This window comes from Eupeodes corollae, chromosome 2 (genome assembly GCF_945859685.1).
Source record: "Eupeodes corollae chromosome 2, idEupCoro1.1, whole genome shotgun sequence".
NCBI classification, from domain to species: Eukaryota; Metazoa; Arthropoda; class Insecta; order Diptera; family Syrphidae; genus Eupeodes; species Eupeodes corollae.
This window is the reverse complement of record NC_079148.1, coordinates 1,798,987-1,810,562: the sequence shown is the minus strand read 5'-3', so window position 1 is coordinate 1,810,562 and position 11,576 is coordinate 1,798,987. Positions and strand designations below refer to the sequence as shown.

Genomic DNA, 11,576 nt, shown 5'->3' with positions numbered 1-11,576 from the left:
AGTTGCATATCGGATAAAAATAAAAAGTGATGCCGGAGATAAAAAAGAGACCTGATGCACACCAGCGTTTATTTTGTGGACTTGCACCCATTTATTTCTACTTTTTTGGAACGGTCCGAAAGTTGAAATCTAATCCAATAAAGGATTATTGATAATCAGCTTTTCCATGACTCTTTACAGAAGGACGTTAGTACAATCGGTCGATAATTGGAGGGCGAAGAAGATTGGTCTTTTTTTGGGGGTCGCCCTAATAAATGGATTGCGTGGAGAAACACTTCTTTAGAATAAAATACTAGAATACTATCCGGTTCAGTAGGTTTATGTGTTTTAAAATCCTCTAAGACTTTAGCCACACTACGAGTACGAAAAAAGATTGATCCCATGGAATCATCAACGCGCTTAGGAACTTAACCCTAAATACTATTTTTTTTAATTAAAAAAAAACTCAATATAACGAGAATTTTTAATTATATTCTTTTAAAATTGTATATATACATAATTAATTAATTAATTTAAAAAAAAAGATGTGATTAAATAATTTGCCCATGACTATCGGATTTTTCTTCACTAACATCGCCGTCTTCTTCAACCTCGATTCCAACAGACTTAAGTTGCCCAGCATATTTTGTTATTTTATTTTCTTGATCTGTTAAAAGTTCCAACAAATCTTCTTGGTCCTTATGAAGTTTGGACAAATCATCTGCGAAGCTAGACGAACGTCGCATTTCCTCAGACAGTTTTTCTCTTAGTGATTCTATTTCCTTAGCTAAACGTAAATTTTCTAAATGAACTTCATCCGAAACACCTGTTCGGGTTTCCGATCCTGTTGCTTTTAATGGTTCTAAAGATGAGTTTGGTCCGGCAACAGCAGCTAATTGGGCTCTTAATAGGACATTCTGGTCTGAGAGCTGTGTATTGGTTGCCTGAACTTGTGAAAGAGATTTTTCCAACTCATCGTTACGTGCTTCTAAATGACGAACGGTGTCCTTAAGAGTGCAGATTTCTATATCTAGTCCCCGAATGATGCCCTTGTATTGGGCTACGAGTTCAGATGCTTCTGAGCTTAACGTCAACTCTGTCAAATCAGTTCCGTTGACGTCAAAACCACCAATAAGCTTCACTATCGACACTGAAATTTATTACAAAAGAAAAAGCTTTAGGCAACGAGCTCTTCTAAAAGAACAGCAGTCTTATCTTACCTTCGAGGGATTTATGCATTTTGCAGTACTCATAGTCTAAAAATAGGTCTGATGAAGTTTTTGCACGGATTTGAGGAGCTTTCGATGCACGACTGTAGGCTTCATGTCTTGAAACATCACTCAGTTTTGTACAGAACGTCTCCTGCCCTATTCTCTTTATGATGAGCTAAAACATACAAAATTCATTCAATAAAAAACATAAGAAAATCAATAGTTTCGATTTTGAAATGAAAATTTACCTGACAAATATCTTCTCGTTTGTTGTTTGGCGCAGAGTTGTCATTGAATTGAATACACAGCCCCAGAAGGAAAGCACACAGTCCTTGCACCAAATACTCGTTCTCGTCGTGTTCATTAGCGCAAACTTTAGCTATCAAATATGCCACACATCCAGGAGTTGAGATGAGTGCCTTGACCGCGGCTGGGCAATTATTCAGCCAAACACTCAGAAGCATCAACAGACCGACTTTGCTCTGTAGTTTGTAGCTTTCTTTCTGTAAAAGATTCGTACATTGTTCAAGGAGCGAAATCGGTTGACTGCCAGCTGCGGTGGCGAGCAGAACACGCAGCAGTTCTTCCTTTTGTGTGGCGTTATCCACTAGTCCGTGCATCAGAGCAGTTGCCGAAAACCAATTTGCCAATGGATCGATGCTAAAAAGACCACCACACAGTAGTTGGCCAGTGGTGAGACTTGAAACCTCAGTACTCGATGGGAGAAGGGTTTGTATGACCGCAGTTTGACCGGGTTCATTTTTATAAAGAAAACATTGGAAGCAGTAGAGCACAGCACAGCGCAGAGCAAGCGGTTGCTTTTCGTTGACCATAGACATCAGGAGCACCACAATAGCCGGCCGTGGAGGATTACTGGGGGCCAGAACCTTACTCAGGTCCTCCTGATTGTTGCTATCACCACGAACAACTTCCGCAACAGTATTTATGGTCTCGGTGAGAATATCTGCAGGTACGCCACTACTCATAAGAATATTGCATAGAGAAAACAGTAATCGCGATGAACGCATTGCTTTCTGACACGATGCTATCACTTGGTGTTGATTACTTGGAGTGACTAAGGCTCGAACAACTTGGAGCATACAATGAATGTTGGAAACTTTCTGCGGACTCCAACCGATTTCTTCTATTTCAGGGGGAATGGTGAACATTGGAGCAAGTTTTTGAATGTAACTGCCCTCTTTGAAGAACTGCTGGTTACTGGAATTGTTCTTAAGAAGATTTAACATTAAAATAAGACAGTCTTCGACTACGATTCCTCCATCAGAGCAGCCTTCCTCGCTGACTATTTCAAAAAGCTTATCGAAAGCACTTTCGAATGCTACGATTTTCTGAATGTTGGAATGACCTGTAAATAAAGAAATAAAGAGAATATAGTATCGTCAAACTGTGCTAAATGCAAAGTTGAAAAAATTAGTTTATATTTGTGGTTTCATTTAATTTGTTAAATTGAAAAAGCTTAGAAATACAGTGATGGAATCAATAATACAAACAGAGGCTTTCATTTCATTAAACTTTAAAATACATATTTTCATTAAATTTGGTATAATTTGAAACAAACACTTTATTCAAAATTATTATTGTTAAGACTTATGGCAAAATAAACGGAAAATATGGTTATCTTGCCTGGATCAAAGTGGTTTCATTATGATACTGCAAGATATTTTTTTTTTATGTAAACATTTTTATTTTCATTCTTTTAAGAAAAAAAATACACATTTGTATAATTTTTAATAATTTTAGAAAATGGGTAGATGATTTAATTTCGCAGATATCAAATGTTATTTGATAAAAAAAAACTCAACAGAAAATGAAGGAACAATGAAAAAAATAGCTCAGAAATTAAATGGTTAAACAAATATCGACAATCATTCATTTAACATCAGGACAGATTTAACAGAGAGGAGAAAGAAACGGAAAACATTGCCGCAAAGTCATTTTTTTCTTTTGGTCATAACATTTATTAAAGACACTTTTTTAAATGTAACAATTTGATTTAAAATATACTTAAAAGACAGGAATATGTATTGAGATCTCCTACAGTTGTTCAAATTTGTTTCAACAAAAGTAAGTAAGTCCTGTGACTAACAATTCTAAGCTCGGTAATGACTAATGATGACTCTTTGCAGAGGGCCCATCAAAGTTTTTTGATTTAAACACCTTCACTATCCACATACAATGTGATTTAAATCACAAATACGTCCATTATTTTTGAAAAAACAACAATAAGTTCTATGAATTGCTTTTTATATACAACATTAATTTTTTCGTATAAGCCTCATCAGCCTTGTATCATTTTTGATACATAAACCAAATTCGGCTTCACATACAAATACAAATTGATGTGAAAAATGGTTGCTTAGATAAATGTTGGCTGCTGTTAAAAAAGTTTCGATACATGAAAGAATGCCAACTTAATATTACATCAATAAGTCCTATGTTTTAAATATGATTCTTTATAATATTAAAAAAAAATATTATGTAATCTAACTTATGATGGGACCCTTGGGAATGATAATTAAAATGAGTACACATTTCTAAGTTGATTATTTTGTATTTGAAAATAAAAACCAAGATATTTGTGGAAGATGAGTCTGCAGAGAAATTTAATAGTCGTTTTGAAATATGAACTTTGTTCTATCGACAAGTACACTTGGTCCTGCCAGATAAATTCGGAAGCAACTCTCACAATGCAAGGCTAGAACAAGCATCTTTTCTTGTAATATTTTGTAAGCCACTTTTAGATGAGAAACGAATAACTATCGGAAATAATTATTTTAACAACACTGAATAATAAGAACATTGTGAAAAAATCAGGTCGATATTGCATTAATGGTTTAAGAGGAAAATTGAAAAAAAAACGACGATAATTGTTCACCAAAAGAGAGGGTTCAATATTCATGTTATCTTCTTGACGTGGCAATGAAGCAACAAAAGATTGTGGCCTGAGAAAAAAATACACCAAATGATTCTATAAACGGTCATGATGCTATGAACTCTAATGACTCAAAAAAGGGATTGATATGTATGTCCTAACATTTAGCTTAATTTTATTTCCCTTTTAAAAACGCATGACTTGCTGCACAAAAAGTGCGATTGGTCTAATTATTATTATTATATGTAAATCGTTAAATACTAACGTTAACAATTCTTATTTATATAATATATACTTAAAATCTAAAACTTAAACTAGACAGTTGAAAAATATTAATTTGCAATGTATACTTTTTATATTATCATTTGGTGAAACAAGAGTGAAATGTATTATAGTATATATTATATATGTACTCCATAGTTTGATCTGCTAAAATTAGTATTCAATGGTTTATGGTAAAGTTTAAACTACCAAGAACTAATGGTGAGGAAATTTGTCCGTTTATTATTCCAACAATAAAACAAAACTCCAAGTACATCCTATGATTTGTCAAAGAAGGAAGATTTATGAGTAATGTTTGAATATCATAAAACTAAGGAAGGGATCGTAGACAAAAACGCAAACATCTTTTCTAAATGGCTTCAAGTCTTGTGACGTTTACGGCATAGTAAAGTGACCATACTGTACAAGCATATTCCTGCACTAGTCTCACAAATGAAACAAAAAGTAATTTTAAAACATATGGAACACAGAAATCACGGAAATCAAGACCAAATCTTTTAATAAAACCCAGAACTCTATTTGCTTTTTTAACTACGAAGTTAATATGTTCATTAAATGTTAGTTTAAAATCTAAGACAACACAGAAGTCAGAAAATACATATACTCTACTTAAAGGACAATAATCAAACATGTAACTAAAAACGATTGGAACTATTTTACGTGGAAAACTCATGGTTTTGCATTTGTCAACATTTAAAACAAGACGATTACTATTGCACCATTCCCTGAATAATATTAAGTCGTTTTGCAAGAGAAGACAAGTCAGATATATAGTTAATTTTCTTAAAACATTTAATGTTATCAGCATATATTAGGATAGACGATCTTTGTATGATCGAAATTAAGTCATTTATAAATAATACAAATAGAATAGGACCAAGGTGACTACCCTGCGGGACACCAGAATTAAGAACAAATGAACTTGAACACTTATTACGAAATTTAACACTATAACGTCTACCTTGCAAATATGAGGAGATCCAATTTATAAAATAGTCGTTAAAACCATGATGCGATTGTTTTAAAAGTAATGTTTTATGACACAATTTGTCAAAAGCCTTGCTAAAATCAGTAAAAATACAATCAACTTGTTCAGGTTTTTTAAAAACATTTAAACAAAAGAAGGTAAAGTGAAATAGATTAGTAACAGTTGAACACTTTTTAACAAAACCATGCTGGTTATCACAGATAATTGAACTACAGTGAAAAGGAAGAACGCTACATACGATTGACTCAAACGGTATGTAGCAATAGGTCGTTAGTTCATTACTTAATTTTAAGGACCTTTTTTGTGTACTGGTATTATAAAGGAGCTCTTCTATATAAAAGAAAACAGCGAGTTACTTAAAGACGTGTTAAAAAAAAAAAAACACATAACAGGTGTGCTAAATACGCAGCACATTTCTTTAAAATGGATAATGGTACACCGTTGGTCACATTGCGGTAATAAATACAAGAATCATTTACAATAAGTTATTTGCATATAGGCACTGAAAATGGTAAAATTATAAAAAACGTTGCGTTTGTTGCTGTAAGCAATCGAAATGTCGTGCAGCCCTTAGCTACAAGTTTCAGCTGAATTGCTTCAATATGAAACATTCAGATGAAAAAAACAATTATCAAAATTTAATTTTTTTTTTATTTAAAATTTTTTTTTTGCTTTTGTTAATATTTGTTCTTGTTATAGTTTTAATTAATTTAATTTATATTAATAATAGATCATCTATGGAGTGAACTTAAAAGAAAGGTCAAAGTCAAAAACAAGTGCGTTGTATGGTCAAATAAATGGCATATATCAACAAAATTAATGTTTTATAAAATTATAAACAATTTAACCATTTAATAATTTTCCTTTTAATTGTTTTTATCGCATCATTTATCCCACAATTTATGTATTATACTAACCTCAAGGGAGTATTATGGATGAAACTGAATTAAGGCAAGTTGATGATTTAATTTCCATTTAGATAAATTAACATGCTTGCGATATATACGAGTTCCCATATCAACTTTCAAATATTTGAAAATAAACGTGTCAAACTAATTTGCATTTGTAATTATGTAAAAATGCATTCAATTTAAGATTTCTTTCTATGGTTGTCTTGAATGTAATTCAAGGTGATTAGAAAGTTTACCTAATGCGCTGATAAACAAATAGCTAAGAGGCTGAAATATTATCATTTATTATGGACAATTAAGTAAGTAAACTGCACTAGAATAGTTCGGAAAACCTTAAAATTCCAATTTTTTGATAAAGGCCATGAATAAGTCTAATATTGCTCTCCACAAGTCAGTTAGGAATAACTTTTTGCATACGTTTCTACCCTTTTAAAAATTGAGAGCCACACTTATGAATTTAACTAAGGTAGCTGGATAGAATTATTTGCGCAGGTTTTTTTCAACAGATAGGTAGGGTGGAGAAATCTTTATGGGACAAGCTCTATTTTATCTAAACTTTTTTTTTTAAGTCAAGAGTATAATTAAACTTTTTAACTTTTTTTATTAATAAACTTTTCTAGGTATAATAATAAGCTTTTATTCAATATTGAAAACTATTAATTTTTGTGTCTTTTTTCAACTTTGTATGAATTTTTTAAGCTAATATTAATATTTTTATTTATGTTTATTTTTATTTTTTTTTAAATTTGAAATGTTCTTGAGAAACAAATTATTGTGATACGAAAAAAAAAAAACTATTTACCTCTAACTCTAACTCTCTAACTAACTAAAACGTACATGGAAAAAATAGATTGTTTTTGTGAAGTGTTTGGCAATCAATTATTATCTCATTGCGCAGGAATCGTAGGTCCGTCGCGCTCACTAGATTTATCTGCGTGGCTCTTTTACTTCTGTTTAAAAGCACTATCTGAAGTCCAAAAGTTTAGAAAACTAAATGGCGGGACATGAAAGAGCTGAGATCTTTAATTTGATAACATTCTGCCAACATTTCAACAATTATGTGAAGGAAAGTCTACAAAAAATGATGCATTACATTTGCTTAAATGTATATAAAGGCAGGGCTGTAATCTAAATTACGTTACGCAAAAATTGTGCTTCTTTCCTCTTTTTAACTCCTCAAGATTTATTCTTCTAGCTCAATTACAAATTGAGTTATGATTTTTTAAAATCCTCTCCATTTCCCTGACACACCTTGTATAGTTTTGTTAAGCTTCAATCAAATCTCAAGATATGAAGCACAAAATCAAAAGTCTATAGAAAACTATATACTAAACCAAACCCTTCCTTTACCTTTAGTAAGTTGAATGAGCAATAGGAGTGCGTCATTGCGTATAACCTCCCGACTGTCAGTGAGCAAGTCCATCAGCTTTGAAACTCCCATTGGACTCACAATAATTATTTCCTGCAATGCCCTCGTCTTGTTCGTTATGAGAATAGTGATCAGCTGAATAGCAGCGCGCCGCACCCTAAAGTCATACTCTTCCAGATAGCCCATCACCAGAGTGACGTTATCGGCTTTTTTGATGAACATTTCTGTGAACTGCTCGCCTACATTTACCGTCACAGTCGGATTGTCTGCTTCCTCTTCGAATTCACTCGAAGACATAATATTGCACAGTGTGTCGAGGGCATAGCTGATGATTTCACTATCTTGGCAATCGTTCTGCAGCACTTGAATGAGAGCGGGCATACCCTGCGCGCCAACTTCGATGCGAAATTTGCGAGAAAGTGCTTTCAATGCACGACAGGCATCCCGACGATCTTCTAGCAGAGTCGACGACGTCACTCGATCCACAAGCTTCTCCACCTGTTGGATAAAAGTTCAAAGAATTTTTGTATCGATCATTCTCGTAGTCACATGAAGTCTACCTTTATATAAATAAAAATAGGATCTCTTAAGTAAATGTGTAATTTAATTTATATCCGCCTCTGCATGTCGAATTGTTTGCTCTAATTTTAAACCATGTTGACCTTCAAAGTGATTGTGTTTTAAATTTAAATGGCTCGTGGAATGTTGTTTTTTGTTTGTTTTTATGTAAAACATGCAAAAATGAACACTTTGTGATTAATTACAATGATTTTCTTCTCAAAAAACTGATGAAAATTTTATGTTTTCACTTCCATAATGAAATTGTGTTATAAAATTTGTCATAAATAAAAATGTCTCTAGTTTTTAGACTTACAGTATCTGCAGCACTGGGCTGTTCACCTGGCTCCGAAGTCCCGAGGACGGTTTTTATTCCACTTTTAAGAAAATCCATCCGGATGATAGAATTCTAATTTAATTTTTGGCCACCAATTAATTAAACAGAAGTCAAGTCAGTGAAATATCAAAAAGAAAATCCCTAACAAATTTGACGTGTCCACGTCCTGCTGTCAGTTTTGATTTTGACGTGAGTGGGTTGAGTTGAATAGAAACATTTGTGGTGATTTTACAGGGTGATTTATTTCTATAGTACAGTACAGTATTAGTGAAAAATAACAATTAGGACATTAATGCAACGAAATGTTTTTCGGCTTTAAAGCAGCATTCACATGAGCTCGACCAACGAACGACGAATGACTTACAAAATGTGAGTTTATATACGTTTGAAGACATATTTCCACACAAATTTTTAACAAAACGATAGCAATCTAGTGTCTATTTGATTTATGATACATGCTTTTACTTTTCAATCTCATATATTAATAAATTTAAGAAAACAAATTTATTCGTGGCGAAAAAAATTGAAGTAGATACGAACTGTCAAACTTTATTCCCGTTCCACATTATCCACACTCGCAACGAATAAAATAATCGCGCGTACTTAACCTACAAAATTCATTCTTGTTTTGGTTTGGTGATCAAAGTCAAACTTTATTCGCGACGAATTAAAAACTCAAAATCGACGAATATTCGTTCATTCGTTGGTCGTTGGTCGTGCTCATGTGAATAATGCTTAAGCCTAGTACGCTGCTGATGCGAAACGAAAGTTCCCATATAAAAATGACACGACGAAATCATTAACGAAAAATTTCGCTGTGCTTTTCGTTTTTCAGTACGCTGCTGAACGACGAAATGTGTCATTTTAGTGGAAAGCTGTAATAGATTTCTTAGTACAATTCTCCAATCTTTAATTGGCCGGCATATTAATTGCTTGCGACATTTTAACGTTTAATTTTTGTATTGAAAAGAAAATTGTTTGCTCGTGACTTTCGATGTTTTGACTTTGATTTATATTTGATTTAAAATTTTAAACAAAATGGATTTGTCTAATGTGTTCAGCAATAAATTTTTGAATCGGAAACTGAGGATGTTGAAGACGTTATTGGTGATGTGCAAGAAGTTATGAAGACGAGCAGTGAACTTACTTCCATTTCTCTTCGGACGAAAAAAAGAAACTGGCTTCGTTGGTCCAAGCCAGTGAAGTTATTTGGGAGTTGGAGCATAGGCTTCACAAAAATAATTCTGCCGTTGAGAGCCTCTTGAGTAATATAGCTATAGAACCGAAAAAACTCTGCACTTGGAGACCGCAGAAAAAATTCGTTTCACTTCAGCTGCGTACTAGGCTTTAGGAAAATATAATTTCTCACAGATTTTTGCATTAATGTCCATAAGAAATATTTATGGAAATTTGAGAAAAAGAATATTTGTTTTGTTTTTTGTCTCAACCCTCTATTACCGTAGCAAGCGGTTTTTGTTTTTTGATAGGTATGTGCAAGTAAATAATTAAATAATAATTATAGCAATTTTAGAGCGAGGAAATATTTATTTCTATTTTAGATTAATTTTCAAAGTTTACTTTTTCAGGTACAACACACGCAAAAACATTTCTTCCCTGTTTTTTGTTCAGTGCTGCCATACTTGATTTTTGTGTGGTTATTTCTTGGATTTTGGTGCTCAAATGCAAAAAGAAATTTGCATACCACCCCAAATATTATTGTGATCACAAGCAGGAGAGTTGCAGGGGGCAGCTTGGTTAGCCTCAAAAAACGAAATACAAAAAAAGAGGAAGCCTGAAAAAGAAAATATACTTTTTATGACATAAAGGTATTTCCTCATTAATATTTAAAACATATTCTATTGAGACCCCTACCTAACTGTAAAAAATCATAGGGAAATTCGTGCTGTGGTAATGGAAAGTCGCCCCTTTTCTTTTGTATACATTTTCTCGTTGTTAGTGAAATTGTTATAATTTGCCAATTCAAAGCCGAAAGTGTCTTTCGGTGAGTTTTTTTAGGTTGGTCGTGAGTTAAATTTGTCTACTCTCCAAACAAAAAATATTCATACATTTTTTGACAGGTCGTTTCTTTGTCAATAAATTTATAATGATTTTGTAGGTTTTCCACTATTGAGTATTTGAAATTTGATTCAAAGATTTTCAGCTGTGAATCGCAATAGATTTTTAAAACAAGAAATCTTTTATAGTCTGTATTCTGGATTTCGAACTTTTTTAACAGTTTGAAATAAAGCTCTGAGGGTAATTTTCTTAAGTAACATAATATTATTTAATATAAGCCACAAGTATGCGTAATAATGTAACTTTCTTTATTGTGTAATAAATAAGGTCACGTAATTATTGCTATTTCAAACAATTACGACGTTCAATTTGAAAACAATTTACTTTTTAACTAACATTTTCTCTTATTTCAAGTAATCTCATACAAAATAGCATACATGTAAAAAGAATGCGTTTTCTTCCTAATAAATAAGAATAAGCTTCGATATATAGCCAAGCATTTAATCCAAATTACATAAGGAAATCGTTTGTCTATTCTTTCATACTGACTTATTCGATTTTATTAAAATGCCCCTACATTTTATTTGTTTTTATTTTTGAAATTGTCTTTATTATGCACAGCCCTCAAAAGTCCAATGACCAAAAACACAATAACTTTATGGTTCCATAATCAAAATAATATACATTCATCGTTCGAAAGATTGATATGAATTGAGCATGCAAAAAAGCACTGTGAATATATGTTTTTATCTTTCTTTCTAAGAACAAATTAGTCACATTATATTTAAAAAGATTTTCTTTCGCACAAAAGTATTTCGGTTTAGTAGTGTTAAGAGTCTTAAGCTGAACTTGCACACGTTTTTACTTACGATAAGGAATTTTAAATTGTTTCTTATCTCTTAAAGAATCGAGTTGTTAATATTGTTGAAGGTTTGGCTTGAACTTTCACAAAGCATTTTTGCTTGAATTTTAAAAATGTATTTCTAATAGATATAACAGAAAATACGTGATTTCAGTAACCTATCCATTAAA

At 32.4% G+C, this 11,576-nt stretch overlaps 1 protein-coding gene across 1 annotated transcript; it reads right to left on the bottom strand.

The window, feature by feature from the left end:
- Window positions 1–451: 451 nt before the first annotated feature.
- Window positions 452–8,686, bottom strand: LOC129946239 (general vesicular transport factor p115). The gene is made up of 5 exons (XM_056056362.1): window positions 8,508–8,686; window positions 7,615–8,131; window positions 1,439–2,556; window positions 1,200–1,365; window positions 452–1,129 (listed from the first exon to the last, which is right to left on the bottom strand). Exons 1-5 carry the CDS (start codon window positions 8,583–8,585, stop codon window positions 531–533), a joined length of 2,478 nt encoding a protein of 825 aa, XP_055912337.1. The 5' UTR covers window positions 8,586–8,686; the 3' UTR covers window positions 452–530.
- Window positions 8,687–11,576: the final 2,890 nt, after the last annotated feature.

Coding starts and splice junctions, on each gene's coding strand:
- LOC129946239 (XM_056056362.1), bottom strand. CDS start 8,585: ATGGATTTTCTTAAAAGTGGAATAAAAACCGTCCTCGGGACTTCGGAG. Junction 2,557..7,614: donor GCTCATTCAACTTACTAAAG/GTAAAGGAAGGG, acceptor CTTTATTTACAG/GTCATTCCAACATTCAGAAA. Junction 1,366..1,438: donor AACGAGAAGATATTTGTCAG/GTAAATTTTCAT, acceptor TGTATGTTTTAG/CTCATCATAAAGAGAATAGG.